Source organism: Oryza glaberrima, chromosome 4, assembly GCF_000147395.1.
Source record: "Oryza glaberrima chromosome 4, OglaRS2, whole genome shotgun sequence".
Taxonomy (NCBI): Eukaryota; Viridiplantae; Streptophyta; class Magnoliopsida; order Poales; family Poaceae; genus Oryza; species Oryza glaberrima.
This window is the reverse complement of record NC_068329.1, coordinates 29,524,894-29,540,551: the sequence shown is the minus strand read 5'-3', so window position 1 is coordinate 29,540,551 and position 15,658 is coordinate 29,524,894. Positions and strand designations below refer to the sequence as shown.

At 43.3% G+C, this 15,658-nt stretch overlaps 3 protein-coding genes across 3 annotated transcripts; 2 read left to right on the top strand and 1 right to left on the bottom strand.

Moving 5' to 3' along the window:
* The first annotated feature begins 2,987 nt into the window (after window positions 1-2,987).
* On the top strand, window positions 2,988-5,437 carry LOC127770334 (putative receptor protein kinase ZmPK1). Its single transcript, XM_052296000.1, has one exon. The coding sequence runs from the start codon at window positions 2,995-2,997 to the stop codon at window positions 5,398-5,400; it is 2,406 nt and encodes an 801-aa protein (XP_052151960.1). The 5' UTR covers window positions 2,988-2,994; the 3' UTR covers window positions 5,401-5,437.
* Window positions 5,438-7,514: 2,077 nt separating this feature from the next.
* Window positions 7,515-8,166, top strand: LOC127770955 (putative receptor protein kinase ZmPK1). The gene has a single exon (XM_052296716.1). The coding sequence runs from the start codon at window positions 7,515-7,517 to the stop codon at window positions 8,040-8,042; it is 528 nt and encodes a 175-aa protein (XP_052152676.1). The 3' UTR covers window positions 8,043-8,166.
* A 1,563-nt stretch (window positions 8,167-9,729) lies between these two features.
* LOC127770336 (COP9 signalosome complex subunit 5) lies at window positions 9,730-13,197 on the bottom strand. The gene is made up of 6 exons (XM_052296003.1): window positions 12,702-13,197; window positions 11,619-11,900; window positions 11,392-11,539; window positions 11,209-11,288; window positions 10,284-10,364; window positions 9,730-10,186 (listed from the first exon to the last, which is right to left on the bottom strand). The coding sequence occupies exons 1-6, from the start codon at window positions 13,092-13,094 to the stop codon at window positions 10,088-10,090; spliced, it is 1,083 nt and encodes a 360-aa protein (XP_052151963.1). The 5' UTR covers window positions 13,095-13,197; the 3' UTR covers window positions 9,730-10,087.
* Window positions 13,198-15,658: the final 2,461 nt, after the last annotated feature.

Sequence of the window (15,658 nt, the reverse complement as noted above, 5' to 3'; positions counted from 1 at the left end):
AATATACATATGCCCCCTAATTCATTTGAATTTTGCCAAACATAGTTTTTGTAGTCACTATTTCTTTTTGTTTTCCGGTGTTACTTTGGCTATCTAAATTCAATAGGAAAAGTTAGAGAAATTAAGTGATATAAGAGAGTACGTTATCCAACAGTCAACAAATAAGATGCATGAACCAAAATGCTCAAATATTCAGGCTAACTGTGGCCATGATTTATTCATACTCGAAAGTGAATAACAACATCTATGCCTACCAGGGAGTGAATGGTAGGGACATTGAAAAACAAATCTTTTTGCACAAGTAAAAGATTTCCCTCAAATACTTGATGGAGACTCTGAACAAGACGTACTGGTCGAATTAGATCATCGCTGGTCAAACCACCATTACACTACCGGTCAGACCGCCGTCTACCCGCTGATTAGATCAGTGTCTGGCCTCCGGTCAGACCGCCTTCCTGCTTAATGCCGATGCTCTTGCCGCTGCAGCCACCACCGATCTAACCACCCAATGTACTCCGATTAGACCACCGGGATCCAGAAAAACACAAACCAATAAAACTTTTGAAATTATATTAACTTTATAATTACATCAATATGTTTACAAAGTGCATATAAAGCACTCATCTCTTAACTCACGAATTAGAATTAAAGTTGCTAAACAAACCCTAACTTTTTATCCTAAAAAGTCAATATCTTTCTAACCTCAACCCCTCTGTTATTTATACCTGAAATATGGCTTCCCCTAGCCATGAATCCAAATAGAACTAGAATTCCTAATCATATAGGGAAACCAGGGAAACAATAACCCCATATAACTCCACACTCCAATTATCTCAAACTTGATTTCCAATCCAAATTTGATTCCTCTTCTTATACGTACACAACCCAAAACCGACTCCTTCCCGAAGTTTGCCGGTCTGACCATCAGGCTACCCGATCAAACCGCACCAACACCACCGGCCTGACCAACCTCTCAGAGCCAACAACACCATTCATAATCCGGAAACACTATTCAACATATTTTCAATAAACATTCACCTTTGACAATTGTTCTTTTGACTTAATACCTTTGAAAATTGTTCACCACTAAAATTAATCATCACATGATTCTACAAGTACATCAGACAAAAATTGAACATCAGTAGTAAGATATTTCCTGTATGTTCCCTTCACCCGCATGGCCGCATAAATGCATTCTCACTAACCTGCATGTTATTGAGATTTGAGAAATGGATACAAAAACAGAATATGTGCCGCTTAGCGTAGTCAAGTTCAGGTGTGAAGAGATAAAATGAAAATTGTCGTGACATAACCGCACAGCAAGGATCCACAGTGCAGTTTACATTTTTAAATAATTATTTTATACTTTCATTTATGACATGTGTTGACTTTTCACACAATATCGTAACTGAAAAATTTATCAATGCATTTATTTCTCGTGTCCAATCAAGATATTTTTAAAATATTTGAGAGTTAAGGCCTTGTTTAGTTGGCAAAAATTTTTTTTGCTCAATGTGTCACATTGGATATACGGACACATATTTAATGTATTAAACGTAGTCTAATAAACAAACAAATTATTCCGCTAGAAAACTGCAAGACAAATTTATTAATACTAATTAATCCATCATTAGCAAATGTTTACTGTAGCACCATATTGTCAAATCATGGCGCAATTAGGTTTAAAAGATTCGTCTCACAATTTACACGCAATCTGTGCAATTGGTTTTCTTTCGTCTACATTTAATACTCTATGCATGTGTCCAAACATTCAATGTGAAAGGTGAAAAATGATGTTTTGGGAACTAAACAGGACCTCTTATAAACAAAAATTTTCACGCTGTCACATCGAATATTTGGAAACATACATGAAGTATTAAATGTAGGCAAAAAGAACCAATTACACATATTATGTGTAAATTGCGAGATATATCTTTTAAGCCTAATTGCGCCATGATTTAATAATGTGTTGCTACAGTAAACATTTGCTAATGATGGATTGATTAGGCTTAATAAATTCATCTCACAGTTTCCTGGCGGAATTTGTAATTTATTTTGTTATTAGACAATATTTAATACTTAAAATATGTGTCCGTGTATCCGATACGACAACCAAACCAAAAAAATTTCACCAACTAAACAAGGCCTAAAGTTTTACACATTGCAAACCGTGAATAGTAGTGGCTTCTTGCTAACGGTAAATATGCCCCTCCCTTATAATAGCACATTTGCAAGCCCATTTCAGTAGTTTGGTACAGCATCGCAGATGGATTTTTGTCGCTTTTGTACGTGCTGTCTTAAAGTAATAAAAAATAAAAAAAATGGTAAGATATACCAATATGTGAAAGTCATTCCCCACAGCATCAAGTAATTGCCCATCTGTGTTGCCGGCGGCCTTTGGGCTGTCAATTAGTCTGTAGTACTAACGATGTTTAGCTCTTTTGAGTACAACTACTTTCACCGGGGTGCTTGACTGCCAGACTGTTCTGGCTGCAGGTTGAGGCTGCTAAGAGCAAAGATAATAGTATAGCTCACTTCTTACTATTAGTATATCTTAAAGTCAACATATATAATAGATTAGCTATAAGGTTGGCTATAATTGTTTTTTCTTCTCTCTAGCTATCCCTCACTTATACATTTAATGTATTTGTCTTGGAACTTATGATAAGTTAGCTCTTGCATGAAAGCCAACACCCTTAATTTTTCACTCTCTCTCTCCTCTACCTAAACTCATAGTAAGCTTATAGCTCATTATTATACTTGCTCTAACTGCACTAATCCACCGGTCAACTCCATCCAGTGGGAGTACCAAGAAGCATGTTCACTTGCCGGCAGTGACAGTGAAGATTAATGGTTAAATAAATGACGGTACACACTATCTCAATTGGGAAATGTCACTGTCAGCAGGCTAGCCACATTCTTTCCCCTTTTAAACCAGTTTTTAAGTTGGAAGTTGGAACTCACGCCTCCAGCCCTGTGGGGTTAGGATACACGATGAATCGAGTCCATGGCTTGCACTTGATCGTACTCACCTCCCTGTGTTGCGTTGCTCTTTCGGCGGGCGAGGGCGATCGCCGCAGCGTTCTGTGGCGCGGCGGCTCCATCGCCGTGGAGGACGCCGCCGACAGCGTCCTCGTGTCGCCGAGCGGCAACTTCTCGTGCGGCTTCTACAAGGTGGCGACCAACGCCTACACGCTTGCCGTCTGGTTCACCGCGTGCGCCGATGCCACCGTCGCGTGGACGGCCAACCGCGACACCCCCGTGAACGGCGTCGGCTCGCGCGCCGAGCTCCGCAAGGACGGCTCGCTGGTGCTGCAGGACTACGATGGCCGCGTCGTGTGGAGCACCAACACCAGTGGCACGCCGGCCGACCGCGCCCAGCTCCTCGACACCGGCAACCTCGTCGTCTCCGACGCCGCCGGCAACCGGCTGTGGCAGAGCTTCGACCGGCCCACGGACACGCTCCTGCCGGAGCAGCCCGTGACGCGGTACAGGCAGCTCGTGTCCGCCGCGGCGAGGGGCTCCCCGTACTCCGGCTACTACAAGTTCTACTTCGACAGCAGCAACATCCTCAACCTGATGTACGACGGACCGGAGATCAGCAGCAACTACTGGCCGGACCCCTTCAAGAAGTGGTGGGACAACAACCGGACGGCGTTCAACAGCAGCCGCCACGGCAGCTTCGACCGCCGCGGCGTCTTCACGGCGAGCGACCAGCTGCAGTTCAACGCCTCCGATATGGGCGACGGAGGCGTCATGAGGCGGCTCACGCTCGACTACGACGGCAACCTCCGCCTCTACAGCCTCGACGCCGCCGCCGGGCGCTGGCACGTCACGTGGGTCGCGGTCCAGAGGCAGTGCGACGTGCACGGTTTGTGCGGCCGCTACGGCATATGCACGTACAGCCAAGGCCCGACGTGCTCCTGCCCCGACGGCTATGTGCCCCACGACGCGAGCGACTGGAGCAAGGGATGCCGGCGCACGTTCGACGTCAGGTGCGGCGAGGACGTCGCGTTCGCCGAGATGCGGCACACCGACTACTGGGGCTTCGACCTCAACTACACCGCCGGGATCTCGTTTGACACGTGCCGGCGTCTCTGCCTCGTCGACTGCCGCTGCGAGGCGTTCGGTTACCGGCAGGGCACCGGTGAGTGCTACCCCAAGATCTCTCTCTGGAACGGCCGGGTTATGAGCATTCCGTACCAAACCATCTACCTCAAGTTCCCTACGGGTGCCAAGAACCTGAACCCGTCCTTGCTGCACTTCGATGGCCACACCTGCACCATGGACGAACGGGACGCTACGGTCAGCAGCTCGTACCTTCATGGCAGGCGCAACACGATAAACTTCATCTACTTCTACAGCTTCCTCGCGGTTGTGTTCGTCGTGGAGGCCATTTTTGTCGTCGTGGGTTACCTGTTTGTCTTTCGAGCTGACTCCGTGGCGGCAGGACGGGTCGGTGATGAAGGGTACAGCTTGGTGTTTAGCCATTTCCGGAGGTTCACCTACGACGAGCTATCAGACGCGACGTGCGGATTCAGAGACGAGATTGCTAAGGGCGGGACGGGATCCGTGTACAAGGGTGTTCTTGAGGATGGCCGGAGCATCGCCGTGAAGCGGCTGGACGAGATGACGCAGGCCGACGAGGTGTTCCGGTCGGAGCTGAGCGTAATCGGGCGGATCAACCACATGAACCTCGTCAGGATATGGGGCTTCTGCTCCGAACACCCGCACCGCCTCCTCGTCTCCGAGTTCGTCGAGAACGGCTCTCTCGACAGGGCCCTCTTCGACGGCGACGACGGCGAGGACAACACCGGGGTGGTGTTACCATGGCGGTCGAGGTACAAGATCGCCGTGGGCGTCGCGAAGGCGCTGGCGTACCTCCACCACGAGTGCCTGGAGTGGATCGTGCACTGCGACGTGAAGCCGGAGAACATCCTGCTCGACGGCGACTTCGAGCCCAAGGTGACGGACTTCGGCCTCGTCAAGCTGCTGAGCCGCGACGCCGGCAGCCACATGGCGCTGTCCCGGGTGCAGGGGACCAGGGGCTACATTGCGCCAGAGTGCTGGACAGTTGGTCGCTCGATCAACGGCAAAGCCGACGTTTACAGCTTCGGCGTCGTGCTCCTCGAGCTGGTCAGGGGGCAGAGGGTGTGCGACTGGGTAGCGGCTGCGGCGACGGCCGACGGGGCATGGAATGTCCAGCGGCTGGCCGCGTTGCTCACGGAGAAGCTGAAGCGTGACGACGAGGTCGTGGATGCACGGCTGCGCGGTGATTTCCACCATGTCCAGGCAGCCGCGATGCTGGAGCTGGCGGTTTCGTGCGTGGACGGTGAACCGAGCAGGAGACCGAGCATGAGCTCGGTTGTGCATAGGCTCATCTCGTTGGACGTACGATAGATCATCATCTCTGCGGTATCCATAAGCTAGCTTTCATCGTTTTTTCATTTTTACCGTCAATTTGTTTTGTTGTGACAATCAGTTGAACTATTTGCATCTACTTGACTATAGTTGATAGTTGAGTGTTGATTTGTTCAGCTCAAAAAGAAAAGAAAAAGTCTTGATGTAATCATTGATAACAGTAATATACTCTTCATACGGAGAGAATTGTTCACAATTTCAAGTCAAAGTCAAACGAATTATGAAGATCCCAGGAAGTTGTGACTAAGCAATATAATTGGTTTATTAGTTCGCGCATGTGCGCCATTAGCTCAACTCGCGCAGCGAAGAATTATTTTTATTATTTAAACCTGTTTAGTAAATAATTTTAAAAACATTCTGTCTCAAAATTTATTTTCAACAATAAACCTTTTGGTCACGTCAATTAGTTTGACATAGACCAAACTACACAGTTACACTACTAATATTGACGTGGCAAGAAATGTCACGTAGAAATGCACCGACATGTTTCAGCCATGTGAACACACTGCCACAGCAATATGTCTGTCATGTCTTGGGCATGCTGCAACGCCGGTAGCGTGAAACATGCAGCCGGCCGGATTAGTAACATCCTGAAAATCCGGATTAGTAATGACTAAATTTGTATTCTATATGAGATAGTTGCAACATCCTGAAAATCCGGATTAGTAAAACCATTGAGCTTTTCAAAGTTTTTTTGCTTGCATCATTTTCTTTCTTTGAATGATTTGATTAAGTTCACATAAAAATCTATCGCAAACAAATTACTACTTCCTCCGTTTCACAATGTATGTCATTTTACCATTTCTCACATTCTTATTGATGTTAATGATTCTAGAATGTACATCAATATATAAATGTGGGAAATGCTAGAATGATCTTACATTGTGAAACGGTACTTTATCATGTTGCCTAGTGTTTTTCTTTATTTTTGCAAAAGACACGGACACTTATATTATATACACGTATACACACCCACCCCTATATACGCGGGAGCGTATCCTATACACACAGACCCTCGCGTGTACACACCGTGTACACCAACTAAAAATTATCACAAAAAATTCTAGGAAAATTCATACATGTACTTTCAATAGTATTACATCTACATGCAAAGTCGCATCTTCAAATTCATTCTACATAGAGAATAACAAAAAAGATAAAATTCTGACAAAATTGCAACCTTAAAACTGTCAGATTTTTTGTTTTTTTTTGTTATGGCTAAAATATAATGAATTTGACGTTAAGATTTTAACCCTAGGTGTAATACAATTGAAAGTATATGTATGATTTTTTCTAGATTTTTTGGTGACATTTTTTAGTTGGTGTGTACGTGTGTATAGGATATGTTGCCTATATACGCATGCACACCCTATGTAAGTTATTTTATTTTTTGTCATTGATGTGATTTTATTATTTTATTGTTTATTCCAAATTTCAATTAGTTATATGATATAAATGGACTAATTTTCTTTATTTTATTTAAAAATATAGTGACTTAGGAATTTAAATTTGGCATTCTTATTGAAATCAAATTGGGACTGAGTGGAATTGTTTTATCGGTGGCAACAGCTTAATGTTCAGTCAATTCACCAGGACATGGTAAAGTTGCATGCAAATTGTTGAGTAGTTGGCATGCAACATCATGATTCATGCATTCATCTGAGCCAGCATGCAAGCACTAGATAATACTATTTAATTACGCTAGCTAACTGGCCTTTGGCTGTGTTTTGTTGAATTCAAAGTTTAGATTATGATTGAAATTAGAGCAAGAATAGTAATGGGCTATAAGCAAACTATATGCTTATGTGGAAGAGAGAGATAAAGAAAAGTGGGTAGTGTTGGCTCTTATACAAGAGTCAGCTCCAAAGAGTCAGCTCCACATAAGCTCCAAGAAATTTACATTAAATTCATAGAGTGAGAAAGAGAGAGAATGAAAAAAATAAAGTTAACCTTATAGTTAACCTATTATACAAGTTAGCTTTAACATTGACTTATAGTAAGCAGTGAGCTCTGCTATTAAACTTGCTCTTAGATGCATGCAGTTGCCTATGCCACGCCAGGCTTTCACGGCTTTTGCAGCATCCTATAGCCACATGGCGCTGTCCCGGCTGCAGGGGACCAGGGGCTACATTGCGCCAGAGTGCTGGACAGTTGGTCGCTCGATCAACGACAAAGCCGACGTGTACAGCTTCGGCGTCGTGCTCCTCGAGCTGGTCAGGGGGCAGAGGATGTGCGACTGGGTAGCGGCTGCGGCGACGGCCGACGGGGCATGGAATGTCCAGCGGCTGGCCGCGTTGCTCACGGAGAAGCTGAAGTGCGACGACGGCGAGCTGCCGGCGTGGCTGGAGGAGCTCGTGGACGCGCGGCTGCGCGGTGACTTCAACCATGTGCAGGCAGCCGGGTTGCTGGAGCTGGCGGTTTCGTGCGTGGACGGTGAGCCTAGCAGGCGGCCGAGCACGAGCACGGTTGTTCATAAGCTCATCTCGTTGGACACGATAGAGCATCATCTCTACGCCACTCATGAGCTAGCAGCAAATGCAGCAGTCGTGAGTCTCGTTGGCGACCTTGGGGGCATCAATTGCGTCTGCCGTGTTGAAGACTTGAATTGTTTTTCTTGTTAGGCCATGCACATTATACTTATTCGGAAATGGGCAATTTTTCCATCCTTGAAAAGCTACCAAAGGCACCATATTTTATAGTGTAAACTACCTTAGGATATTTTCTTAAAGGCTATAAAATTCTTCTTTTCCATGATGGTGGTACTCTCTCTCTCCCAGTAGCTAATCCTATGAGATTCATGATCTACCGTAATACCCCTCTAGCCATATACATATTGGGCAAGCTAATACACTTCAGTGGAACCCGTCTAAAACTCACAATAATGCTATGTTAGGTCTTATTGTATGTTGATGATACATAGCACCGTATTGATCGTTCAAGGCTATAGCCACCAGTAAGGCTATGCATGTAGAGCTTCTTTAAAAGTACCAAATTTTATGCATGTAGAGCTTCTTTGAAAGTACCAAATTTTGGGGGAATATTGAATGATTAGATTACTATATGGAAAGAATTCATGTGTTCCCCAGCTGTAAACTCTGCCTTTGTGGCTTTCTCCTAAAAGCCGGGTCTTTGACCTCTCATCTAAAAAAAAAAAGAATTCATGTGTTCCTTTGGAAAGAAGGGATGAGCCTCTTAAATTCTTTTGAAATTTCTTAGAGTGAGTTTCGAAGGATTTTTAATATTACGTTTAACTTTTTAAAAATAATTTCCTTTGTGTCTATGATTACTCCCTCCGTCCCAAAATATAAGCATTTTCTTTTTTTTCGGGGAAGTCAAACATTTTCAACTTTGACTATTAATAGTAAAAAAAATTAAAAAAGATCAATTATGTAAAATTGATGAAGGATGACTAATGAGCGAACGTTCGCTTCCGCTCATCCTCGTGAACGGGTCAGGCTGGGGAGGATCGAAGATACGTGGCGATGCGTGAGAGGTTGTGTCGCTACGTTTTTCTGTTCTTAATTTCCTTTTTTCTCCTTTTTACGTGAATCTTTTCAATTTCCCGTTATTTTTTTACGTTGATTCTCCCGAAGCGATATGTATCATTTTTTTGTTTTTGCATTCTGTTTTTTTCAAATTACTTTTTTTTTCTTTATAGTCATTTTTATAGCTTTTTTAATGGAACTTCATATTATGAATTATATTTTGCATGTATAAATTTCAGTACAAATAAAAAATCTAAGCATCACCGGATTTTTTTTTCAAGAAATAAAATCGATTTGATAGTAGGGAAAAGTGATTGGTTGATCTCTAACTACCATATACGAGCTTAAACGAGTCATTAGAACAAATAACGACGAAACCTATTAAACGTTCGTGGAATGCAAACGTTTGACGACTAGACCCACCCATGTTGATGTTACTAGAATTTATCATTAAACAAACTATCATAATATGTAACTCTTTTTATTTAAAACGTATTACTATATTTTACTATATTGTTAAACAAAGTAAAGTAGCATCTCTGGGTACTGCGGCTAACGTGTCAAAATGAAATGTTTATATTTCTCCACTTCAAGATATTCATGTCAAAGTCCAAATAAATCAGGAAGATCCCACGAAGTCGTGAGTTGAAAGTAATATACTTGTCCTTAATTGATAAGGTCTTTGGTTTCTTCTTCGAAGTGGGAACGAATTATTTGACCGACCAAGTTAACGAGGCCCTAAAATAATCATAAGACAAATTCTGACGTTAATTGAAAGCAACAATGCTGTACGGCTGTACCCGTAGCACCTGACACAGTGAAATGAACTGGAAATATAGAAACCAAAATCGGAGGATAAATACCAGAAAGATCGTCCAAATCAACATACACTGTGCCTAGCGACGTTGGGACCATTCATTGGTGAGAGAACATGGTAAGTTGGGCCAAGGTAATTGGTTATCTTAACGTAGACCACGCACCTTCACAATGGCAGCCGAAAGATTCAGAAGGCAACTCATAATTACATATCAGTTATGATTTGACGATAAAACGCAGCTAACGCATTTTGAATCGGGTAGTTATGCTGGACACAGCTTTTAGTCATGAAACAACTAGGCACCCAGTGTATGTGAATCCAGCATCAACAAAAGGCTAACTAATGAAGGAATTCTGTAGAACACTCATGCTTCAACCATAGGCTCAGGCCCGGATGAATCTGGTGCGCTTGTGCTTGCCTTGTTTGACGGGTGCACAGAGTTGAAGAGGATATCCTTAATGACCTTGAAACATCATGTTGCAAAAGTTAGCATAATGCAAGCAAATATATATACCAGGAGAATCAGACCTCGTCAACAGTCAGGCTTGCTTATGGATTACCTGTGACATGAGACCATGGACCTGTTCAGCAGTAATTTTTGAGCTATCCCGAGTTACCTTAGCCAGTGGAGACTCCTCTTGCTGAGTAAAACATAAAAAGGAACAAAAAAGAGGAAGTTTCATTTAGATCTCAAAGATAGCCATAAACAATTGACACACTATAACACTAATTAAGTAATTTGCACAAAATAGGTTGGAGAGAGCAGAATAGGCAATAATTCTTAAGAAATCCAAAAATATGTTTAGACATATGGGTCAAACATCACAATGTTGAGGACACATAATACAAATATATACAATAACAAAGAACAAATTGATTTATATATTTGCAAGAAAGAGAACTGTTTGACTAGCTCAATCCTAGTCTATTATCCCGAATATAGATTTAACCCATTTGTTGCAAGTTGCAACTCTGAACAGAACATAATCTGGATCATACTTTCCCAGTCTCACTCAGATGGCTTTCATATTAATATCTTGTATTTTACTTTACTATCATCAATCTGCGTACTCAGCTTGAAATCTCCTATCAACACAAGTACAGAGCAACACAATTGCAGTACTCCAAATATAACAGAAGTAATGGTCCTAATGGAAGCATGACAGCTATAGCTTCCTCCCAAATTTCTCATGAGAGAAAGCCCTAGCACATAACAAACTGACCCATGCATGATGTCACCAATTCAATATTTACATAACTAAATGTCTTTATGTTCAATTTTTCAAATCTAGTTGGCATTTATCTCATAGGTTGCAAGTTGCAAGCATACAATACCACCACAAATTATTGAAAGTGACAAAGAACAGCAGATGGAATTTTTCAAATATAGTTGGCATTTATCTCATAGGTTGCAAGTTGCAAGCATACAATACCACCACAAATTATTGAAAGTGACGAAGAACAGCAGATGGTAAAGAATATGACCTCTTTCTTTCGTTGCGATGGCATAAGCATGCCATATCGACTGTGTGCCAGTTGACCCTCAGCTTGCTCTAGTTTATCAGCTGCATAGCACAAATTGGTTTATAACTTTATCTGGTCTCATGGTAAAACAAAAATAGATGTGTACTTCTTTTTGGGTAAATATTCATAAAAGAAATTTCTTACCTAAATCAAATATCTGGCCAGCAACATAATCCCTGTTGCCCAGGAGAGGTGATGAAGATAACGTATTGACCCAGTACTTATTCCAAAGTAGATCAAGGAGATGAGAATCCAGGGATGATTTGAAATAAGTTATATCCAGAGCATAGTACTGCACAAAACACAATTAGAACAGAATTAGATCATATGTTGGGCGAGGGAGGAAAAAAATAGACGTATAAGTTAGTTACCTGTTTGCAGTGGACACCAAAATCTTCTATCTTGTTGAGTGGTATCGTCTGATACTCTGACACAGGTTCATCTGGTGGCTTGTAATCTTTTGGATATGTCCTAAAAGCTCCAATTTCCACTTTACCAGCAGAAACAGTCCTTGTAGGGTCTATCACAACAGCCAAGAATGGCTCTTGAAATTGCTGATTAAGCATCTGAGTAGATACATCAATGCCTGATAACCAGCATCCATAACCAGGGTGTGAGTGATACCAGCCAACCACATTCTCCAACCTTCCAGCCTATCCAAATGAATATATGCATGTTAGGTAACTTTATATAGCAAATTGCATCGATTTATTCTCATTTTCGGAGCTCAATGATCACGAGGTAATGAATTTTGAATAGAACATGAAAGTATAGAATAAGGAAAAAAAATCAAGATCCCCCTTAGCATTTCAGCCACCCCAAAGATTATGTATGATCAGATGGACACAAAACAATTCTAAGATGACTAAATCCTAGAAGAAGATGGCTGTGATACACAGTATGGGGACTACCAAATCCTACAACAAATGCTATGAAACAGATTATACAATGCAGTATGTGCACAAACAGTAAATACCACCAGTTCAAAGTGCTAAAATATCAACTAAAACTTCCAAATATTATACCCTGTAGTTTTTATCCCTAGGATCAAATATCACAACAGACATACCAAATCAGTCATCAATGCGTTAGCAAAAACTGAGACCTCAGAAACATTATGATCAATAGCATGGTGCGAACCAATCTAAGGGTGACACAATGAACACCAAATTAGCAGCACTGCAAAATTTTACCACAAATACTTTCTCGCGTACAACATTTGAGCAGACAGCACCGTGGCACTAACAATATTTAACCACAAATACTTCCTCCCGCACAACTTTTGAGCAGACGGCGCCGTGGCACTACCAATTATTATTATGATTTAGTGTTCCTAGCTATACAATTTCAGGCAGGGAAAGCAGATAACGACCTAGATTGGAGCAACACTAAAGCGTGGTCAGATCATGAGGTCCAAAATAAACAGCGAGGAGGGAAGGATTGGGGGGCCTGACCTGCTTGTTGATGGTGGAGTACTCGACCATATACTCGTAGGCGTCGGCCTGGGCGTTGACCCTGGTCTCGGTGCCCTCGACGGGGAGCGCGAAGGCGTCCATGACGACGATGGCGTCGCCCTCGCACTTGCCCTGCATGAGGCCCATGACCTCGATGGTGCCGCCGGCGCGGGCGTGGACGACCATCTTGAGGAGCGCGAGGGCGGAGATCTTGGCGCGGCGGAAGGGGTGGGGGTCGTTCGCCCAGGGCTTCTCCTGCTGCACCCGCGCCTGCGCCGCCTCGTCGTAGCGGTAGATCGCGTCCAGGGCGTCCGGGTCGGAGGCCGCCGCCGGGATGTTGTTCTCCAGCTCCCACGTCTGCCTCGCCATCGCCGCCGACGAGGTGGGCTCCATCGCCGACGAGCTTGCCGGTGGTCTCGCTCGCCGAGTCGCCGCTGGGAGGCAAAACCCTAGAACGCTGGAGGAAGGGGAAGAGAAGAGGAGGGGTTTGATTTCGGGGATCTCTCTGCTTCCCCCAATACATGGAAGCAGTACCTACCTATTGGGTCGATTGGGCCGGGGAGGACGGCCCAATTTCTTGTGTAGTTGGCCCACTTGGTAAGTACCACAGATTGGGCCTTATCTGAACTTGTGTTTAGCCCAGTTCAGTACTTCATCTTTATCATTTGCATCTTTGAACATTTTGGCTAGCATCTTACGATGTATTAGGTTGTCAGCCACACTTTACTACAACTAAGGTTTAGCAAATTTTGATAGACAAAAAGAAAATAATGAATAAATTGGTAGCCACAAAGCGTGACAAAAGTTGACAAAAAAAAATTAAGCCTATGACATGCAGAATATGTTGTTGAAAAAGTGTAGCAATGCACAACTATGATAGTAAACTAACACACGTCTAATAAAATGTGGCGTGGTAAAATGTGTCCATGAAACAAAAGACTTAACAACCTGCATTGTTGCGAAAATGTGAATTTTCTCAGTTACAACACTTGGTTATACCCCTGGGCTTTCAATATAAGCCGGGCCGTTGGCCTTTTTCAAAATAAAAAATCAACAACACTTGGTTTTATGCATTCTGCTTCGCTGGGTGTGTTACGTGTCCATGTGTTTACAGCAATTCCTGGACTGCACCTAGTAGTGAGGAGCAATGTTTGTATATACCGACCATCGGTCGGATTAATTAACCCGAATTGGCTTATCTGAAGAATCTTTGATGCATGCTAATTACCGACAGAATCGCATAACTTGATATGGTACATTGTATGGTCAATCCGGGCCTTTTTGTCGTTCTGCAGTGCAGGTTATCTGCACCCAACTTGTTTAATCTCTCCCCTGATTCGCTGCATGCTTGGCGAGCAGCACGCTTGCAAAGAATCTAGCTTCGATCTGCTGTGAAGGATGTGTTGACATGGGATCTGAGAATCTCTCTTTCATGTGGTTTATCAGCACTGGACCTTGACTGCTTAACAGTTAACATGGTCGGTCGGTCACTTTGAGCTTAATTGTTCAGTTCGTCGCCATGCATTCAGGTTCAGATAAAAAAACGAACAGAACGTGCTAATTTCTTCCCTATCCCTGATAATATTGTTTGCTTTGGTATCCAGAAGAACTATAAGAACATATTTAATTTGTAGTCTCGTAGAAAAGTTCTATTAGTCGTTAATTCATTAAAAAAACTGAAGATCGAAACCCACATATCTTTTCTGACGGACACTACTGATCAACAACCATCACTGATCTGGCACCTGTCCCCTACCAAATTGCAATTGACAAATCATTTCTCAAACCCCTACTACAAACTAGCATTCGATCGATAGCTCTCCGTGGTAGCTACGAGGTAGCGGTATGAAATAGCATTTCTAGCCGAGGCCCATGCATCTACACAACAACACACATATCACTATCTGTCTCTCCGAACATCTTGCATGAAAAACAGTTGGTCGATCGTGCAAGCCTGTAATCTTTTGGATCATTGCGCCACGGGCACGCAGCATCGCATGTTCGGCTTCAGCAACAACGTACCTATAGTGTCACGCACGCCACTGCATCATCTGCATGTATGATCACGGGATCGATTGCTATGCTCATCGATCTCATAATGCTCGAGGTCTTAGCTGCTCGATCAATCGGTAACCTGAACAAAAAGCTCCATGTGCTGGGTTCAACTCGCATGGAAATCATCAGGATTTGTCAGTGCATACTAGCTAGCACAAGTGTACCACAAGCCCTATGAATGGTACACAGTGCTCACAGGAATCAATACTGTATGACACTGCATTGCTACTGTTTGGGATAAGCTGGTCCTGCTAATTACAGATGTTGCAGCTCACACTGTCAGTAGCACTAATGACATTGGGCCATTGAGCTTAACTACAGCTCTAGTAGCTAGCTTGGACCTGTGTGAGTGAGTGAGCCAATGGGCACCAAGCATCTCGTCCATCCTCGTAGGCTCATAGCTACAGTTCCAAACTAGGACGAGTTGTAGCAGCAATTTGTAGATCTGGCAAGCAGGAGATGACAACGAACCAACCATATGTCGATGAGTGGTGGTCAGAGGTTTGCATCTATCATTGTGGTGCATCTTGCATGGACCGGTGGTGGTCACGTACAAATACGGCCACTGGTAGATCGATCGATCGATGGATCGGCGACATTTCTTCAGGTCCATGAATGTCAATGCGTATACTGTTGATCTCTGCCAAGCACAGTGATTCAGCTTAATCGGCAGTAGATGATACAGTTCAATTCTTCAACTCCTTTTCCAATTTGAGCTCCAGACATTCAGACTAACATTCCATATTTTTATTTTGATTTTTAGCCATTTTTAGTGTAGTCCAATGAAACGTGACTGACTTCTTGCGTTGACAGAACTGCATGATCCAATCTGAACTTTGCTCAATGACTTCTTGGTTACTTCATCGATCGATCGACATCTAGCTGAACAGCAAGGACGAACA

Coding starts and splice junctions, on each gene's coding strand:
- LOC127770336 (XM_052296003.1), bottom strand. CDS start 13,094: ATGGAGCCCACCTCGTCGGCGGCGATGGCGAGGCAGACGTGGGAGCTG. Junction 11,289..11,391: donor TGGCCAGATATTTGATTTAG/GTAAGAAATTTC, acceptor TGTGCTATGCAG/CTGATAAACTAGAGCAAGCT. Junction 10,365..11,208: donor CATCGCAACGAAAGAAAGAG/GTCATATTCTTT, acceptor TGTTTTACTCAG/CAAGAGGAGTCTCCACTGGC.
- LOC127770955 (XM_052296716.1), top strand. CDS start 7,515: ATGGCGCTGTCCCGGCTGCAGGGGACCAGGGGCTACATTGCGCCAGAG.
- LOC127770334 (XM_052296000.1), top strand. CDS start 2,995: ATGAATCGAGTCCATGGCTTGCACTTGATCGTACTCACCTCCCTGTGT.